The 21174-nt window shown below is 37.4% G+C and overlaps 1 protein-coding gene across 3 annotated transcripts in view; it reads left to right on the forward strand.

Moving 5' to 3' along the window:
* PPM1B (protein phosphatase, Mg2+/Mn2+ dependent 1B) overlaps positions 1–21174 on the forward strand; it is an 83363-nt gene that overhangs the window by 54103 nt on the left and 8086 nt on the right. For 2 of the 3 annotated variants that reach the window (XM_030310512.1, XM_030310510.1), the window contains exons 2-5: positions 2026–2885; positions 11223–11340; positions 14423–14534; positions 14923–14980. In XM_030310512.1, coding sequence (XP_030166372.1) covers positions 2040–2885; positions 11223–11340; positions 14423–14534; positions 14923–14980 — 1134 coding nt within the window. In that variant the 5' untranslated portion in view covers positions 2026–2039. The remainder of the gene's footprint in view (positions 1–2025; positions 2886–11222; positions 11341–14422; positions 14535–14922; positions 14981–21174) is intronic. The other variant, XM_030310513.1, reaches the window with a different exon arrangement.

The following is a 21174-nucleotide window of genomic DNA, read 5'->3' on the forward strand; positions in this document are numbered from 1 at the left end:
GCAGCTCAGAGCCTGCTTGGGATTCTCTCCCTCCCTCTCTCTCCGCTCTGTCTGCCCCTCCCCCCCCACTCACATGGGCACTCACTTTCTCTTAAACATTTAAAAACAAGAATCTAAGTAAAAATGTACTTAGAAGTAGGCTTTCAGATTGTTGTGTCACAGTTTTAAACCAGTGCATTAAAAAATAAACATTGTATTACATTGCTGTTAATACAGAATATAATTTTGTATACTTGAATGGAAAATAATTTTTATGTTTTTTGAATCTTTCAGAATTCCTTTTTTAAATATTTATATTTGTAATTTGTTAGTATAGTATTCTATAACTCATGAAAAATTGTAAAATTGTGTAATTTATAAATATTATATATGGTGGTTCATTGGGATTTTAGAAATAGAGATAAAATTTTATTGTAAAGTTAGGTTAATGGGCATAGCTGAAAAAGATATGAAAAAGATTTTCATAGCTGTAAGTTATCTAGGGACACCTGGGTGGTTCAGTCGGTTAAGCATTGACTATTGATTTCGGCTCAGATCATGATCTCACGGCTTGTGAGGTCTATCCCTGAATTGGGCTCTGTGCTGACAAGCTCAGAGACTGCTTTGGATTCTCTCTCTCTCTCTCTCTCTCTCTCTCTCTCTCTCTCTCTCCCTCCCTCCCTCCCTCCCTCTCCCTCTCCCTGTCTCCCCCCCCCACCCATAACTAAATACGTAAATAAATAAACTTAGAAAAAAAAGACAGTTGATCTGGACTGGTGTCTTTCAAAATGTGATTCTTCAGTTGCTAGCATGCTCTTTTGAATGTCCCTATCTAAGATGTCCTGAAAAAAAATCTTTGGGTGTGTGGATGAGCTATGGAATCTGCATTTTGAGCAAATAACAGCAAACATTTTATGGTTTGACTATTTTTCAAGTACTGTTCTAAGCACACTACATTAACTCATTCTTCACTGCAACCCGGTGAAGTGTAGGTACTCTTGTTATCCCATTTGACAGAGGGGAGGTAGGGGTGCAAGTGACTAATTCAGAGCAGGAATTTGAGGTAGAAGTGACTAAGAAGCTTACGGTCACACAGCTAACGAGTGTTAGGGCCAGGATTGTAGGTAGGAAACTGACAGGGCATCTCCACGCTTACTTGGAGAACCACTGCTCTAGTCCAAGTCCTTGGAAATTGGAAAAGCTTTATTCTAAAATAATAGTAAAGTCAGGAGGGAGGGCGATGCACAGTAGTACTTACCTTAGCACTACCTAGTAGTACTGTCTATGAATTTTAAGTCTTTTGTCAGTCAGCACTTAGTAAAAGTTGTCCTAATGCTACTCCATGCTTACAAAACTCGACAACAGTAAGTATGTTCTGTAGCACATCATTAAAGTTGTGTTGTTTTATTGTTTTTGCCAGAATCCCAGGTAAAGGTTTTCATTTGATACACAGTAAAGCTTTGATAAAATCAGATGTTTGTAGAATGGAGATTTTATGTTTCAATTGAATTTTGAGGTTGTCAAGATCACTGGGGGAAAACATAATACATGCCTTTGGAAGTCTTTCTGAAATACAGTCGCATACTTTAGTACCTTAATCTATTGGGAAAAAATGCCATACCAGTCTGAACTTCTATATGAACTCCAGGGTGATCTTAGTTGCATGTTTAAGAAAACTTAGCCAGGTTTTGTTTCTTTGTTTTCCTTTCTCCTGGAACAGTGATTCTCAATGTACTGCACATATAAATCACCGGAGAGGCTTCAAAAAATTACTGATATCTGGGTCCTACCCCTAGAGGTTCTGATTTAATTGGTCTGATGATTCTAATGTGCTACGATTGAGAAACTGCCGTTCTAAAATAAGGATATGTGGGGAAATTTTCTTGGTTTCTTTTTTGTTGTTCCAGTAAATTCAGATAACACTGAAAAATATACGAGATAGGAGTTAGTAGAGAATAGATAGAATAGTGAAGAATAGAATAGAATATAGATCATTGTCTCACAGACTGAAGCATATAACACTTGGCAATTTTTGTTTTCTTTCAGATTCATTATTAAATATGGGTGCATTTTTGGATAAACCCAAAACTGAGAAACATAACGCTCATGGTGCTGGGAATGGTTTACGTTATGGCCTGAGCAGCATGCAAGGATGGAGAGTGGAAATGGAAGATGCACACACAGCTGTTGTAGGTATTCCTCACGGCTTGGACGACTGGTCATTTTTTGCAGTTTATGATGGTCACGCTGGATCTCGAGTAGCAAATTACTGCTCAACACATTTATTAGAACACATCACTAACAATGAAGACTTTAGGGCAGCTGGGAAATCAGGGTCTGCTCTTGAGCCCTCAGTGGAAAATGTCAAGAGTGGCATCAGAACTGGCTTTTTGAAAATTGATGAATACATGCGTAACTTTTCCGACCTCAGAAATGGAATGGACAGAAGTGGTTCAACTGCAGTGGGGGTCCTGATTTCACCCAAGCATATCTACTTTATCAACTGTGGTGATTCACGTGCTGTTCTGTACAGGAATGGACAAGTCTGCTTTTCCACCCAGGATCACAAACCTTGCAATCCAAGGGAGAAGGAGCGAATCCAAAATGCAGGAGGCAGCGTAATGATACAGCGTGTTAATGGTTCATTAGCAGTGTCTCGTGCTTTGGGGGACTATGATTACAAGTGTGTTGATGGCAAGGGCCCAACAGAACAACTTGTTTCTCCAGAGCCCGAGGTTTATGAAATTTTAAGAGCAGAAGAGGATGAATTTATCATCTTGGCTTGTGATGGGATCTGGGATGTTATGAGTAATGAGGAGCTCTGTGAATTTGTTAAATCTAGGCTTGAGGTATCTGATGACCTGGAAAATGTGTGCAATTGGGTAGTGGACACTTGTTTACATAAGGTATGTAAGTCTTTTTGTTATAATTATAAATACCCTATTAATTTTGAAAAGGCACGGTAAGTAAAATTAACCAAACTTGAATTTTAAAAACTTTTCCCTTAGGGAAAACCTGTGTATTTTTAAATTATCTTCTTCATCAGAAATGACTTATTTATTTGTTATTATTTAATTTATTTACTTTTGGCCATCCTCGTTTATCTCAGCCTTCTAATTTGAAAATTAGGTTTAATAAGTTTGTGGCATTTGTTCTCATTTAAGTACTTTATGGCTTGTTGATGTGGCAGGGGCATCTATACAGAATTGTGCCTTTTGATTTAAATTCTCAGCACTGGCAATAAGCTGTCTTATGCCTGATTTTGAAGCAGTTTGGTGAACCACGTATATAGTATAATTCTGTATTAGATCTACAAAAGATACGCCAGAGACCTAGGCTAAGTCAAGTTTTGTGATTTATATCTGAGCCTCCTGGCAGATGAGATGAAAACTGAAGTAAAAGTACAAATTGTGTATATCTTATTGTCTAATAAAAGCAGCTCTTTCCTAGTGATAAAATCAAAAAGGAATTTACATGTGGCTCCATGTAAGTGATGTATGACATGGTGGAGAATATCTTAGCTTTTGCAGAAGATACCAGAGTTCTTTTCCTATAGATGTTTTTGTCAGCAGTGATTCAAAACCAGAGACTAACGTAAAACATAATCCTGTGAAGAATTCCTGTGGAACATGAACGTTTAGTTTTATAATGTTCTGTGAATCTTAACTTGATACAGTAATAGGGAAAGAAACTCCAGACTAACTTACTTAGCAATTCCCTTCAATGTTGTTAAAGTATTCAGTAGTTTCCAATGGGTTTTGACAGTGTCTGTATAGCAATCAGGTAAAATTGGAGTTATCTGGCCAGTGCCTAGGATATGCGTGTATTGTATGACTCTGATTGAAAAGATACTAAGGCAAAACTAATCTTTGATTATATGAAAGAAAGGTTTTGACTTATTGTCTAGATTAGAACTGTTCTGTCTCTCCACCATGTAAGTTGCTTTGGAAGGTACAAGCATAGCCAAAAAATTTCCCAGGAGGGATCTCTGAGTCTATGGAAGTACCCAGTTTTTGGTGAAGTGTCTATTTCTTTTCCATAGAACGGGAAAAGGCAACTTCAAATAGACAAAATTTAAGGGCTGCTATTTGTAGTTGGCAGCTTTTTTCTGAAAGGGTTTTTAATGGTGGTTCCTTTAGCTCTTTAGATTTTTTTTTCCTTAAGCGCACTGTATTCTTTTTTTCTTTTCTTTTCTGTTTTTTTTTTTTGTTTGTTTGTTTTTTACCTGGACAAGTTAAGCACTGAAGGTATCGATGGTTGTCAGTGATTGAATAGTCAGTGGCTCAAAAAATGCCTCCTCCTTGGACTCTAAATAGAGAGATTCTGACCTGCAGCTTTTTGAGACAAAAGCAAGCAGGTGTTTTTTGGCCTGACCAGCAGATGAAAACAGAATTTTCCCTGATTATCAAACTAGTATTTACTTGGCTATTGAAAAAAATTCCAGATAATCCAGAACATATAAACACTCAAAAATTTTGCCTCTCACCTAACTTGGCTACATTCATTGTTGTGGTATGTATCTTTCTAGTCTTTTTTTTGCCTGCCTGTGAATGTGTGTATTTTTATTAAAATGAGATCATTATACTTGTTATTCTACAATATGCTTTTTCATTCAACAATATGCTGTAGAGAGATCGCCATGTCTGTAGGTGTCAGTCTAAATCATTTGTCATGGTTGCATAGCATTTTGTTGAAAGAATGGCATGTAGTTTTGAAGGGAATAGCCAAAATCTAGTAGGTCTGTAATTTGGAGTAAAAAAGAAGTTTGTGTTGTGGATAAACTGCACTCTCCCTTCTGTAGAAAGGATGCTAGTTTTCAGGAATTTTGACTCGACCCTTCAGAATGGAGTTGAAAGGATTCTGGTAGCATATCTTCATATCTTCGCTTGATAGCTTTTATCAGTTTAAAGTGATTAAATATTCCCGTTGATGGCATTAAACATTGTGAATTCCTAGAATCTCAGAAATGATAAATTACTATAGTAATGGGGCAAAAGGTCGGAACACATGATTCATTCAGTTTTAGTGGAAGTTGACCATCATAGTTCCTTTGAATGAAGCTGCATTCAAATTGAAATCAGTTTTGAGAAGCTTAATTAACTTTTATGTTGAAAGATTACAGACTTATGAATGTTTTGAACCTTGCATGTTACTTAATGGAATTAAATATTAAACATCTTATCCATTTCTGTTTTTCTAACTCCATAATTTTGTCATTTCACTCATTTGTATTGTAAAACTAAGGGTTAGCAATATTATAAAAACATGGACGCCTGGGTGGCTCAGTCAGTTAAATGTCCAACTTTGGCTCAGGTCATGATCTCATGGTTTGTGAGTTCAAGCCCCACATGGCGCTCTCTGCTGTCAATACAGAGCCTGCTTCGGATCCTCTGCTCCTGCCATCCTCACATCAAAAATAAATAAACATTAGGGGCACCTGAGTGGCTCAGTTGGGTAAGCGTCCGACTTCTGCTCAGGTCATGGTCTCACGGTTTTGTGAGTTCGAGCCCCGCATCTGGCTCTGTGCTGGCAGCTCAGAGCCTGGAGCCCACTTCAGATTCTGTGTCTCCCTCTCTCTCTGCCCCTCATACTCTCTGTCTCTCTCAAAAATAAATACAACATAAAAAAAATAAACATTAAAAAAATTAAAATAATGTGAGTAGGGGCGCCCGGGTGGCTCAGTCAGGTAAGCCTTTGACTTCGGCTCAGGTCATGATCTCGTGGTTTGTGGGTTTGAGCCCCACATCGGGCTCTGTGCTGACAGCTCGGAGACTGGAGCCTGCTTGGGATTCTGTGTCTCTCTTTCTCTCTGCCCCTCCCTTGCTTGTACTCTGTCTCTCAAAAATAAACATTAAAAAATTTTAAAAAATATATGATTAAAATAGAATATGATTACTTTGAACTTAGTCTGAAAGATTGAATACAAAATTTTAGATTCCATGGAAAGCACTTTAGCCTTGTGCTTGGCACTTAGTGATTGCTCAGTAAGTGAGAGCTACTTCAAGAGGAGAAAGCGAGAATAGACACAGTTTTTAAGTATTGAAGTTTTCGTGATAATAGATTTAAATGATGTGTTAATATTTTCTAACACTTGTCATGCCGTAATAGTTTACAAGCACTTTTATATGTTAACTCATGAAATCTTGGGAGATTGTGATAATCATCGTAATCACAATAGCATCAGTAAATCACTGCTTTTTATGAGCAAACGCTATTCTAAGCACTTTACAGGTATTTTAACGCATTTAATTTTCACAACCATGAAAGGTAGTTAGCATTATTATTGCAAATGATAATCTTTTTTTCAGGATTGCCACTTAGCAATATGAAGCTGTAAGTGTTGGATGACTCTGGCCAGGCATTACTCTCTTGAAGATATTTAACTGTAGGAGAGAATAGTCCCTAAGAAAGCACCCTTCCCATTTTATTGCCAGTGCTGGCATCCATGGTATTTATGTTAATTTCAGGTTGCATAGAAAACATAGCGGCTGTTTGCATAGCCTTTCATAACTTATAAGTAACCCTTATTTATCCTCCTAGTAACCTTCTGAGGTGAACAAAATAAAAATCTATTTCCAATTTGCAATTAAGGAAATGGAGGTTTGACATTAAAAGATAGCTGTAAGTCCTGTTTTGGTAAGTGTTGAAGCCAAGAGTAGAATTCACGTTTCCAGACTCAAGTTTGGTGTGTTTATTGCCAATATTTCTCAGAGGGTTTCATGAAAAATTTTTCCTGAAGGATAACACTAAGTACAAGATGAATAACATTTGCAAACAAATACGAAGATGTTTTAAGTAAAGTTACTCATCTTGATGTCCTTTTAAAAAATCTCATCCCCCTTAAGCAACCATATATATTCTTCCAAATAATTCTGTTTATTATACAAACATACAGGAGTATAAAAATAGGCGGAGGGGTTGGTTTGTTTTTTACTGTTTACAGAAATGGATCATATTATGCATGTTACTTTGCCACCTGCTTCATTTTTCTTAAATTGTAAAACTCAGTGTTCCTTTAAATTGTTCTTTTATTTTTCTTTTAAAATACTATTTGAAAAAAAATACTATTTGATATTCCTAAATTCAGTTTATATGCTACTTATCAGAAGCTCATTTATTTTATTTTGCTTTTTTTTTTTTTAAGTTTTATTTTTATTTATTTTTGAGAGAGAGAGCTTGCACGGGAGGGGCAGAGAGAGAGGAAGAGAGAGAGAATCCTCAACAGGCTCCACACTGTTCGCATGGAGCCTGATGTGGGGCTGGAACTCATACACTGTAAGATCATGACCTGAGCAGAAATCAAGAGCTGGATGCTTAACCAACAGAACCACCCAAGCTTATTTATTTTAAAACATGAGATAGTACTTGATAGTTGGATAAAATTGAGGTAAGTTAATGACTTATTTTCCAAAGGCAGCATCATTCCAGATTAGTAGTCCAATACGGAAAATGCACTTGTGTATCCCCCAAAACAACTGTTCAGCTCTAAACTCAGGAGTTTTTCCATTATAGTTTTCAGAAAATATAATTCTGAATAATGCAAAGGTAGACCTGGATCGTGTTAGAATGGAGTGTGGTTGTGTATTTTGGGGCGTGGAAGGGAAGGACTGAACATAAAAGTATAGTCTGTAGTGTAGTGATTCCCAAGCTTTCTTGGTCCCATGTTGCCGGAGTGTCTTAGTAATTTTTTCACAGTGCTACTTAGCCATAGTAATATTTAACAGATACAAGTGTTTATGTAGTGAGATGCAAACTTAATGAGTATATATGTCTTAACAAAATAATACACACACATTGAAAAAATACTTTATTTCATTCTTTAAGGAACTACAGTTACATATTAATGAGATGTGTACCTGTTGGTCACTGCACAACTTCTCAAACATTATAATTATTGGGCACGGCCATCTTCATTGCCTGTATCACATTGATTTTTTTTTTTTTTTTTAATGGGACTTGCTTTTTATCACACCAACTCTTAAAACCCCGGCTTTGAAAAGATAGGATGTCATTGAGAGAAATATCACATTATCTACTGTTAAAACTGTGAATTACTTCACGATAGATTGTGGGGTGTCCACAGATGTGGAGTATCACTGTATTTCCCCTTATTTTTAATATCTCTGTGAGTACATCACAGCACCCTGGGGCTTCTTGGTGCACCATTTGAGAACCATGGGTTTAGTATTAGAACATAGGCTTTGGAGCCAGACAGCTGGGTTTTAAGTTATACCGCACCACATAGAATGAATTCAGGTGAAGTTGCAGTTTCTACATCTTATAAGATAGCGGTGAATGATAATATCTTTGTGGAGTTGTTGAGGGTAAAGCTCTTGGTAAGTGCCTGAATAGTTCTCTGGTTTATAGACCTCAATAAATTTTAATTCTGTAGATGATGGTTGTGAAACAGGGAGGTGAAGGAAATACAGGTTCAGGGAATAAGATAATGGTGGAAGGGAGTGTTCTTGAAGTAATCATAGACTCCATCTCTCATGGATAGGTGAAAATTTGGTCTATTTTTGAAGTTTGGCTGGTGTTTGAACATGTAAGTAAGATAAGCACAGTACCAGGCTGAAAAAAATGATTAAAAAAATGAGGAATATTGATGGTTTACTTATCAGATATTCATTTACTAACCTTGGCAGTGGTATTCTGTTCACAACTTACTTTCATATGCCATGTTAACACTTGATCCAGGACACTTCTTTATAACCGGGCAGCATTCAGCTTAAAAATTAACCACATCAGATTATTTTCTGTTTCCATTTAAATGCCCTTACATATGGCAGGGACACTGGCTGCTTTGACCTAGAACTATCCGTTAGTGGTCTAATTCCTTAGAGTGGTACTGCTGTGCTGTTGTCAAAAAATAAAAAGAAGAGGCACTGAAATGATCAGTTTTAAATATCTGGCTAATTGCTTCAGTTCACCAAGCTGGATTTGTTTTGTTTTTATCATGTTTCATTTCTGAACTTAATGAAAAATTTATACTGATTATGTAAGGATAGTTTATCTCTAGAAAACTGAGGAGGCATAAAGGGAAAAACATCTTTTTAAGTTGCTGTATAAAAATTACTGAAATGCACTCATACGTTGTACTTAGGGGAAAGTCATCTTTATGTAGAAATAGAAGAAGCATCCTTGAAATCACACATGCTTAGGTGTAAATGTAAATTATTTCCTTTATTTTTTGATATTTAAACTTCCTTAAACTATCTTTCAGTTAATTTTCCAATTGGTAGGATTTAATTTTTATAACATAAAAACCTAATGGAAATTGTGTGTGTGTGTGTGTGTGTGTGTGTGTGTGTGTGTGTGTGTGTCTTGAATGTCTATGGTATAAAGCTTTTCCTGACCTGAACTTACATGATAAATCCTGTAGAATGTGTTGACTCTTTTTTTGGGTGGGAGGGGGGAGCTGTTTGGAACCATGGTGTATTTATGTGTGGATATGTATATATATTCTACAGCCATTGTAGTATTTCTTATATTAAGTCATTGTGAAAGTCTTGGTGGGTTTCATTAAAGAACGAAATTAGTTTGGACCAATCCTGATTTTTTGGAAATCTTGATTTTTTTTTTTCCCCTCCCAAATACAGAGAATCTGGTTATATACTCATGATGTTTCTTCCTACTAAAGCGTGCAAGTCTGTGAAAAGTTATTTTTTTTTGAAGCCTTCTTAAGGCCTGGCCTCCATTGCCTTCACATTTTGCAAGATCTTTCTGTCTTTTTGGCTGTGTCATGTGGGTTCCAAAAAAGTGACAAGTCTGAACAAACAGTGCCTGCCTAGATTCTGGCCATACTGAATGAAAAGACTAGAATGGATGTGGCCTAGGCTTTTTTCACTTGAGTTGGCAAAGGGCACCATCAGACAAAATAGCCTACCACCTACATTGATTTAGTTTGTTTAGAATCATAAATAGAAACCATAAGGGGGGGGTGTGGGTTGAAAAGTCACTATTTCAAGAAGTTTTATTCTTTTTTTTTCTTTATTTTTTAAAAATGTTTATTTTTGGTAGAGGAAGGGAGAGAGCGTGAGCAGGGTAGGGGCAGAGAGAGAGAGGGAGACACAGAATCCAAAACAGGCTCTAGGTTCTGAACTGTCAGCACCGAGTCTGACGCAGGGCTGGAACTCGTGAACCGCAAGATTATGACCTGAGCTGAAGTCGAATGCTTAACCTACTGAGCCACCCAGGTACCGCCCCGCCCCCCTTTTTTTTAAGAGAGGAAGAGAGAGCACATGAGCTGGGGAGAGAGAGAGAGAAGCTTAAGCAGGCTCCACACTCAGCGTGGAGCCACATATGGGGCTCGATCCCACGACCCTGGGATCGTGACCTGAGCCAAAATCAAGAGTTGCATGCTTAACCGAGTGAGCCATCCAGGTGACCCAAGCACTGTTTTATCCTGTTCTAAGAAACTCAGTTAAAGTAATATATCTATAGGAAAAGTAATGAGAAAGTTTTAAATTCATTTTTCATAATCTTATGGTAATAGTCTACTTTTTAAATATAGATCATTTGTACGTGATAGTGTGATTAACAAGGCAGCAGTAAAATTTGTCCTTAAGTTAGCGGTTTTAGCTCCCCTCTGCAGACTCTGACCCTGTTTGTGATTCTGTTTAACAATATGATGGCTTTTCTTCAAAAGTTCTTATATCTGACTGTATAGTATCTCAGCCATCCAGTTACATTCCATTGTTTGCTATCCTCGGAATGGTTTATAATCTGTTTTCTTCTCTGCTTAATTGTTCAGTATAGTCTCTTGAGTATCCTAATGATCAGTAATTTTCAGCTGTGTCAAATTCAGTGGCGTTTTGCTAGCATTGCTCTAATGCAGGTTAATTAGGTGAAAATTACACACTTGTTTGGGAAGATGTGTTTTGGGCTTGAGCCACTTTGGGAATATGTAGTCTTGAGTGGGAAACAGAGTTTAGAAGATGTAATGCATATAAAGATGCATTTCCTCATTTCCTCATTTGTGGAGTGTTGGTGGGTAAGAATAGGTACACAGAATTAAAAGTCATAAAATAATTACAGATCTACCCCTATCTAGAGATCTTGTTTCTTCAGGGAATGCTTCAAATAGTTCTTTAGAATGGAAATGAATGTGTTGAATGTGTGCATTCTGCTGATTTAAATAAACTATAATTGCTTAATGTAATTAACTCTGTTTTGAATTAAATAATAGGAAGTTGCTGGACTGTAGAAATATAATTCTTTCTTTTTCTTTCTTGAATATACAGGGAAGTCGAGATAACATGAGTATTGTACTAGTTTGCTTTTCAAATGCTCCCAAGGTCTCAGATGAAGCAGTGAGAAAAGATTCAGAGCTGGATAAGCACTTGGAATCACGGGTTGAAGGTAAGTAAGAAAGGTGCTTTTGTTTTTTTTTTGGTTTTTTTTTGTTTTTTAAGAAGGAAAGGAAAAGTATTCTTCCTTGTTTATCAAGTAGTTTTTTTTTAATTGGGAAAAAATGACTAAGTATTTCTAAACAAGGCCTTAAAAAACAGGCATCTGTCTGCCTGAGATTTACTGTCACATCTTGGACCAGTGAGTGGGAATTGATTGGCAGGGAGAAGAGATAGGCCTATGATACCCCCAAGGAGAAAAATTCGAAAATACTGTTAAACCTTGCTATTTTATTGTCCCTTTCCTTTGTTATACTTTTAGTGGAGGAGTCCAGTGAAATTTGCCTCCAGGGTTATCATGAACATCAAGTGCTATAATTCCACTAATACTAATTCCCTCCTACCAAGTTAATCATAGGAATTCATTACTGTATGTTTTTATCTTCCCAATTAGAGTTAGCATTGGTGTTGTGAGAGATCATTGATTTTACAGTTGACCCTTGATCAGCATGGGAGTTGGGGGTACAAACACACCACCATCCCCACCTCTTCCCTCAACACTCCCCATAAGTTAAAAATGCACACATAAGTTTTTACTCCCCTGAAACTTTATTGACTGGAAACCTCACTGATGACATAGACAGTCTACTAACACGTATTCAAAGTAAGCTAGAGGAAAGAAAGTGTTGTTAAGAAAATCATAAGGAGAAAATACACTTACAGTAGTGTACTGTATTGGAAAACAATCTATACATGAATGGACCCATGCAGTTCAAACCTGAGTCATTCAAGGGTCAGCTGTACTTATTTTTTTAATCTTTTATTTTGCAGTAATTTTAAATTTATAGAAGAGTTGAAAAAAAATCAGGAGAGCTCCCATGTACATGTAGTACCTTTTACTTAGATTCCCCATCTTGTTTACATTATAATTCATTTGACTTCTCTCTATATATACTTTCTGTAACATACCCAGTCTTCTCTCTCTGTCTCTGTCTCTGTCTCTGTCTCTGTCTCTCTCTCTCTCTCTCATGGCAATGTCTGGAGACCTTTTTGATGTCATAACTGAGAGGGTGTCGCCAACCTCTAGTATGGAGTAGAGGCCGGGGATGTTGCTTAACATTTTGCAGTACACAGACAGCCTCTACAACAAAAATTTGTCTAGTCCAGGGCTCCTGGATGGCTCAGTTGCTTAAGCATCCAGCTTCGTCTCAGGTCATGATCTCACAGTTTGTGAGTTCAAGCCCCTTGTGGGGCATGGTGCCGACAGCTTGGAGCCTGCAGCTTGCTTCGGATTCTGTGTGTGTGTCTCTCTCTGCCCCTCCTCCACTTGTGCTTCTCTCTCTCTCTCTCTCTCTCTCTCAAAAAAAAAACATTAAAAATTTTTTTTGTCTGGTCCAATATGTCAGTAGTGCTAAGGCTGAGAAATCCTGTGCTATAGAGATGCAAGTATAAGGCAGGAGAATTACAGTCCTGCCTCCAAGAAGCTTGCAGTCTTATGACACATTAACTATCATACGCAGTGGAAGTGTGCAGCGGTGCACCTGCTCCAGGCTTGGTTCAGAGACGCATTTGAGAAAGTGACATAAGAAGTTGAAACCTGAAGAATGAGTGTGAGTGAACTATGCAAAATAGGTTGGTCGGACTGGCAGAAAGAGCATAGAAGTACATGTGAAGATCTAGAAGCAGGAGAAGGCTGCTCTGAATGGAGCCTGTGGGGATAAAGGGGTCAGGGGCAGAGTCGAATGGGAGTGGTGAAAGTTAAGGTCATGGTGAGGGCCTGGTGAGGCGTGGTAACCGCCGAGGATACTGCTTTTTTGTTAACTTCAAGTCAGTTGGCACTGTCTGATTTTTGAGGAGTTTATATCATTCTTTTTAAATTTTTTTAATGTTTATTTATTTTTGAGAGAGAAAGAGACAGGGTGTGAGTGGGGGAGGGGCAGAGAGAGAGGGAGACACAGAAACTGAAGCAGGCTCCAGGCTCTGAGCTGTGCGGAGCCTCTGAGCAGGCTCTCAGCACAGAGCCCAGTGCGGGGCTCGAACCCGTGAACCGTGAGATCATGACCCGAGCCCAAGTTGGACGCCCAACCAACCGAGCCACCCAGGAGACTCAGGGAGTTTATATCTTAATACTGGCCAAATAATCATGTACTAAATACCTGTTTTCCATAAATTTTAAGTGTAAACGGAACATGTAAATGTTTTACTTTGTTCTAAGCTTCAGCAAGTTCTGTGACTCATTTTCCTTTTTTTAAATCGTTGTGGAACATTACTACTTAGGTATCAAAAACCTTATAAAACGACATGGATGGACCTAGAAAGTATTATGGTAAATGAAATAAGACCGAGAAAGGTAAATACCTTATGATTTCATTTCTATGTGGAATCTAGAAAACAAAACAGAAAGACTCCTGGATATGAGGAACACACTGGTGGTTGCCAGAGGAAGGATAGGCGAACTAGGTGAAGGGGATTAAGAACTACAGACTTCCAGTTATCAAGTCACAGGCCTGAAAAGTACAGCATAGGGAATACAGTCAGTAATATTGCACTGGCGTCGTATGGAGACTACGCTTACCGTGGCGAGCATTTAGTAATGTATATAATTGTCAGATCACTATGTACACCTGAAACGAATATAATACGTCAGCTATTCTTTGATTAAAAATGAACAGTCTTCTAAAGTGATTTCTATTTTTTCTCCTTTTCCTTACAATCCTTATCCATCGCTTTTTTTTTTTATAATTATAGTCTTAATAACTTTTGTATTTTTATATAAAATCAGATCAGATGTATATGCTTTTCCACATAGCTGTACTAACAGGGATCATTTTTAGTGATTATAAACCATTTCACTCGGCTTATACCAAAAATTTCTCCACTATTGCTGTGTCATAGAACGTTTCCTTTGTTTCAGTTTTTGCTTTTATGTATGCACCTAACTTTTTATATTACTTTTTTTGTTCCTCGTGTGATAGTAAGATAATGTTTGCTTTTTTTACATTTGAAAATTGATACTACCAAATAATACCCCTTGTTTCACTCTGTGAATCCGGACTTACCACATTAATTTAGGAACTCTTTTTAAAAACTTGCAGAAATTATGGAGAAGTCTGGTGAGGAAGGAATGCCTGATCTTGCCCATGTCATGCGCATCTTGTCTGCAGAAAATATCCCAAATTTGCCTCCTGGGGGAGGTCTTGCTGGCAAGTAAGTAGAACAAAAAGAACTAATTTTGAGTTCATTTATAATTAGTAATTAATTTTGGGTAAGAAGTATATCAGTTATCTAAAAATGAAATGAGTTGATGGTTCTTTTACTAGAGAAGAACTTTAAAATTTCATCCAAAAGAGATTTTTTTTAAGGGAATTATTTATCATGTGCTTTGAAGGTGAAGGTCCTATTTCCTTGATAAATGAGAACAAATTTGGGGTTGTGCTGGATCAGTTTCTGAGTGAGATATAGAAACTATGTTCTTGGCAAGTGTTTAAGTGTGGCAATTAATTTTTGAGAACGGTCCAGATGAAATCTTATTTTAAATACTCAAGCTTAGTAATTGTCTGCAATTTTAATAAACCTGAAGCGTAATTTTTTTTAGGCGCAATGTTATTGAAGCTGTTTATAGTAGGCTGAATCCACATAGAGAAAGTGATGGGGTAAGTTTTATTTCGTTTCTTAAGCATTTTAAATAATTTTATAATGTAAATACTAGATATAATACTTTCACATAATGAAATCTGTAATAAAGTATTAGTACTTTCATGTTAAGGAGTCAGTTAAAGTTTAAGGGAATGTATAGAAATGGAGGTAGAGATACAGTTCTGTTCTGTAGATAGACTTGCCACTTAATGGGCACCGAGTACCTTTTTGTTGGGCTGTACTTACTTCCTCCCTGTGTGTCTGCGTTTCCTTCTCCCTCTCCGTTAAATCTTAATTTTGAGGCGAAGAATGTGCTTTGAAGTATCTCAGTTTCTCCTTCAGCAGGCTGCTACCATCACTAGAACGTAGTGATAGAGAAAATGAGCTATTCTTTTAAAGACCTGACTCTCAGTGCCCCTGTGTGCCCAGTTGAATACCTAAGGATAATTTCTTTCTAACCTTAGCGTTGCCGCTGTAGGCATGTGTGTTGAGCTGAGATAACCATTTTTGCTGTCTCTGCTGTGCTTCCTCAGAGCAGAACTCTGTCACTTTGCCTTCCTTACTGCTGTTGATGTGCTGTCAGCCGCGTCTCTGTAGTGTTTTTATCTTGGTACTAGTGCCAGAAGACAAAACAGTGCCTCCTTCTCCTCCTCCTCCTTGTCCCCCTCCTCCCTCCTCCTCCTCCTTTTTTTTTTTTTTAATTGTCCTGTATTTCAAAGTCAGTAATTCAAATAAGTATTTTCTCGTAGGGTTTTGAAGTTTTCGGACGTCTGTAAATGAATAACTTAATTTTTAACACTTATGCTTGAAAGATTTAAGGGAGCCCAAGTTAGTAATGAAACTCATTGAGAAGAAATAGACTCACCCTCCAAGTCTCCAGCTCCTGGTGACAGGTCTTGAGAGAGACGTCAGCCACTGGTATCCTCTCAATCGCACTGTATTCCTTTTTGTGCAGCAAAATCCTCTTGTTTCTTTTTTCTAAACAATAAAAGTGTCCTTGCAAAAAGGAACATTTTACAATTAATACATTGTAGTGAGTTGAATAAAAGTGACACTGTATACTGCTAATAACAGGATTTATATCTTGGTCTAGAGCAGTTGTCCTGAGTCTTTCTTTGGTGTTCGGTACCTCAGAGTGTTAAGAATTGTATCTAAAGCCATGAAAATTAATTTAAAAACGTCATGTGATACCTTTGAGAACCCTAAATCAAACAAATGAGGACAGAAGTTGGGGTGGCCGTGACTGAAAAGTTCGTCGTAAGTGGGTGGTGGAGTGAAGACAGGCTGGTCTCTTCAGCTAGATTATAGGTTCCACACAGCATCCAGTACTATGGTTAGGGGAAATAAACCCTCAAAAGGTAGTTACTGATTCATTACTAGCTGTCTAAGTGCTCCTGTTTCTTCATGTGTGTGAAAATGTAACCCCGGTGTGTAATCTTAGAAAATAATTTTGGGGTACCTGGCTGGCTCAGTCTAGATAGAGCACGCGACTCTTGATCTCAGGGTCATGAGCTCAAGCCCTACGTTGGGGGTGGAGCCTACTTAAAAAAAAAATATTTCATTATGCCTTGCCAAATTTCTTTGTCCCTCAAAAAGTTGGCTACTTTTACTCCAGATACGATTTTTAAAATGCCTCAGAACCCTAAATTAACATTGGGGTTAATGTTTTAAACTTTTTTAAAAAAATAGAAAGTACTTATACACAGCTCAATAAACAGTGAATGAATAAACAACAGAGCCATGAAACTGAAGAGAGATTCTCAGGATAAAAAACTGGCCTTGAATATGAGTATTGTATGACTGTGTATAAGTTAGGAGATGCACAAGCTTTCTAGTAACTTCAGCAGATGAAACACGGACAGTCTACCCTGAGGTGAAGTGATACAGCAGGGAGACTACAGAACATGAGGCATGGTTCCATCTCTCCTGTCATTGCAGCTTGCCGTGTCCACATAAACACACAAGTTAAAGAATACAGTGTTTCACATCATTTGGTAAAGAATAGAAAGAAGTGACAGAATAGGGAATGTGATTCATTTCCATGTGAACTGTACACTGATTGCCTGGCAAGTCAGAATTACAGATAAGAGGGGATTTGAAGAATGATGAGAATGACAAATGAAATGAGGAGGATGGTAGTTCAAGTGGACGGGAGAGGCAAGAACAAAGTATAAGCCAGTCTTTAAAGAAAGGACCTCATTTTGTCCAGAGCATAGAGCTGCTGTGGTTAAAAAAAAAAAAAAAAAAAAAAAAAAAAAAAAAAAAAAAAAAAAAAAAAAAAAAAAATTAGGATGTGGGGCGCCTGGCTGGCTCAGTTGGTTGAGTGTCTGACTTCGGCTCAGGTCACCATCTCATGGTTCATGAGTTGGAGCCCCACATCGGGCTCTTTGCTGTCAGCACACAGCCGACTTCAGATCCTCTGTCCCTCCTGCCCCTCTCCAGTCCCTCTCCTGCTTGTTCTCTCTTTCTCTCAAAAACCAATGACCATTTGGGGGGAAAAAAAAAAAAGAACTTAGGATGCCAGAAGTACTTTTGGAGAGACTGGAGTGCCTCCCCCCCCCCCCTTTTTTTTTCCTAAGTTTACTTATTTGTTTTGAGAGAGGGACGGGAGGAAGGGGTGAGAAAGAATCCCAAGCAGGCTCTGTGCTGTCAGTGCAGAGCCCAGTGCAGGCTTGATCTCAACAACCGTGAGATCACGATCTGGGCTGAAATCAAGAGTCAGACGCTTATCTGACTGAGCCACCCAGGCGCTCCTGGAGAGGCCTTTTGAACTTGATATTTTACAGAGAGGAGCCACCATCTGTTTGGAGCATAAGAATGATAGACCCAAAGGAATATCTCTGGTATTTTAATCTGTTAGAAACATGTGCAGCATTAGATTAAAGAGATGCTGGCAGTCAAGTAGCAAAATAATTGCAGAGATCAGATGATAAGCGTAAACTCATTATCAGACAGATATGCGGATTAGAGAAACTTCCCTGTTTACTATAAAAAGTAACTTTTGCAGTCCAGAGCCCTCTTTTGGGAAATACCACTTTGCCCTTTCAGAATAATCATGACCTTAGAAAAATGTTGAACCATCATCACTAGTAGCAGTAATGTAATAAAAGAACACAAAGAAGCAGAAAAAAAAAATGAAGTCATTATAGGTGTTTAAGTTTTTACTTCTTAAGCTACTGTAGCAGTGAGTGAGGCACAGACGTGCTACATAAGTGCTTCTTAACTTAGTTAGATGTGCGCCATGTGGAAGATGTTGCTGAAGTACAGTGGCAGGAGCCCAGGGTTAGTTTACAGAATGGGAAAGACAGCAGAGTGGTGGAAATACAGAAGAGGAGCCAGTTGGGACATTTTATAAAAATTGGGGTTTTTTTAAGTAACAAAAATAAAAATTATGTTCAGACATTTTAAAAAATGAGGGGGACACCTGGGTGGCTCAGTTGGTTAAATGTCCGACTTCGGCTCAGGTCATGATCTCACAGCTCGTGGGTTCGAGCCCCATGTTGGGCTCTGTGCTGACAGCTCAGAGCCTGGAACCTGCTTCGGATTCTGTGTCTCCCTCTCTCTCTGCCCCTCCCCTGCTCATGTTCTCTCTCTCTCTCTCTCTCTCAAAAATAAATAAACATTTAAAAAATTAAAAAAAAAAAAAAAGAATGCTAGTCAGAGTTAATTCGAGTTAATCCTAAGATGTCTGCTTCATATCAGAGATAGAATTATCTGGCTGTAAATGCCTATAAGTAATTTGGGGATTACTTACGGAAATAGGGATTCATTTATTTTTCTTATATGAAAAGAAAATCTTGTGGATTTTATTTCAGAAGGCCCAGTGGAATGTAAGTCAGAAATTAAAACATTTAAAACATATTCAGAAAGTTCATTATTGAGAGGAGTCTTCTGAAGTTGTCTACTAAATTTGTTTCTTAGTTCAACCTGTTGGAGTATGTTAAGACTTCTTAATGCAAGCAGTATTGACATTTTCCCACCTAGTAAAATCTTTGGAAGAGTCTAGCAGGAATTCTTAGGTGGTCTGTGAATCCCCAGAAAGTTTTTGAAAATGTGTTTATGTGTGTACATACGCAGTTGTTAACGAGAAGTATAGTATGTCTGCAGTTTTCATCAGTTCCTCAAAGGCGTCTGTGACCCCAAAAGAACAATCACCTAGAGGACCAGAAAAAGTAAAACTGCATTTTGCTCTAAACTGTTCTTACCTTAGGCAGGGCTCTGAGATCATGGCTTTTTTCTTCTTCCAAAATGCTAGGTTGGGGTGCCTGGCTGGCTCACTAGATGGAGCATGTGACTCCTGATCTTGGGGTCATGAGTTCAAGGCCCACACTGGGTATGTAGATTACTAAAAAATAAGCTATTTCATTGGTTTAGGTTCTAATCTTAAAAAAAAAAAAAAAAAAAAAAAGCTAGGTCGCATCTTATAACTAGAGGTAGAAATTCTGCGAGATCTGTGACTTCATCTGATTTATTTATGGCTATAGTCCCGGCACCTACAACAGTGCCTGGCATGTGGTGAGAACTCAGTAAATACTTGCTAAATAAGAGCCATTTCTATTTATTAATTTCTAGGTGTTTGCTTCAGACTATCCTTAAGTCATATATTTAAAAAAAATAATCTGAGGTTGCTAATTTGTATGAAAGTACATGTATAGAGTTTTATATTTTCCATGGAAAAATGTTAAGTTCTTCCCTCAAAGAATACTTAAAATGCTTTTTAATTAGTATATTACTGATCAAGTAGCCATATAGGTTGATGATTTTCCAAGGGTAAAGGGGGGACTTGTAGCTGTCCAGTTGTTGGATATGTATACAGTCATAGGTGATATCCTCAACACCCTTCTTTTAGAGGTGAGCCTGAGAGTCAGGGAGAGGAAGTAGTTAGCCTAGGTTACAAAGCTAAATAAATGATACAGCCAGAATTTCAGTCTAAGGCATGGGGATTCCCAGAACCATTGTCTTTACACCTTTCCGTGTTATCTAAGATATTTAGAGATTACATATATGTCTGTACCCCATCTCTTTACTAGCCATGAAAAATCATTCCTCATTCTTTTGTGAATCTCCTGTTTAATAGTCTTAAGATACTCTGGTTTTGAAGAGGAATATTTCATAAAGTTTTTGAAACTAAGCAGCCAAGCCCGATATCTTATCAGTTATTTTTCTTTTAAATAGTACGCATTTTTGTTTGTCCTAATCCAAAATCTTTTTTAAGGCATTTGAATTTTTGAGAAGGGAGGAAAGACCAGACAAAAGCCCAAAAGAATCTTCATATTCTGTTTTCACATTAAGTTTTATATATAGCCTTTCTGTTGATAATTTCAAATAGATCAGTTACAGTAAACATAGCTGCTTTTACATTTTTATATCACAGTTTCAGGACTGTGTGCGTACTAGTCTTTTGGTAAATTGTTTTCTTTTTTACTTCTCAGAACATATTTATGGAGAAGATCTATACTGTTTGAAAATATGCCAAACTTTAGTCTATTTTTAAGAATGGTACGACATACTGCTTCTCTAAGCTGTGTGGTCTTGATCATTTAAATGACTCTTTAAAATGATTTCAGATTCATTAAATTTTACATAATCCTTGCAGATAACAGCTAATTAGATTCTTCCTTAGTCGTCGTTAATTTTATCTCATGAACTCATAGTTGAGAATTTTTAGCTCTAAAAGTTATTTTTAGCTGAGAAGCAGAGGATAGGACTGTACCAAAAACACAGTAAATATTTATTCTTTACTTTTTTCTCCATTGTTTTAGCTAGTAGTTTGAAGAATTTCGCTTATGGCAACTGCATTAACAAATGCTGCAAATAAATACTAGCTAGTTAAAGTTTATCTTCTAAATGTGCTTAAAAATTTCCCCCTTCTGTTCACTGTCTATATTCCAGTGTCTTATTTTGGAGAAAGCAGTATTTTCATGAGAGATTTGATTCTTTTAAACTGTGTTTGTCTAGATGACAGTGAAACCTTGAAAATAAAAACAGAGGGTAAAGGTCTATATTCTCATCTCCATAATTGCCTTTAATTTAGTTTGCAGAGTACTTTTAAACCATCTCATCTAATAGAATTTTTTTGTCCTATAATTTCATTAGTCTCTCTGTATCAAGGAAATGCATTGTAGACTTGACTATGAAATAATTTGTGGCCCACTTCTACAATAATTTTAAGCAATATTTCTTTAGTGAGTGTTTATATGGGGCATTTGCT

This window comes from Lynx canadensis, chromosome A3 (genome assembly GCF_007474595.2).
Source record: "Lynx canadensis isolate LIC74 chromosome A3, mLynCan4.pri.v2, whole genome shotgun sequence".
Taxonomy (NCBI): Eukaryota; Metazoa; Chordata; class Mammalia; order Carnivora; family Felidae; genus Lynx; species Lynx canadensis.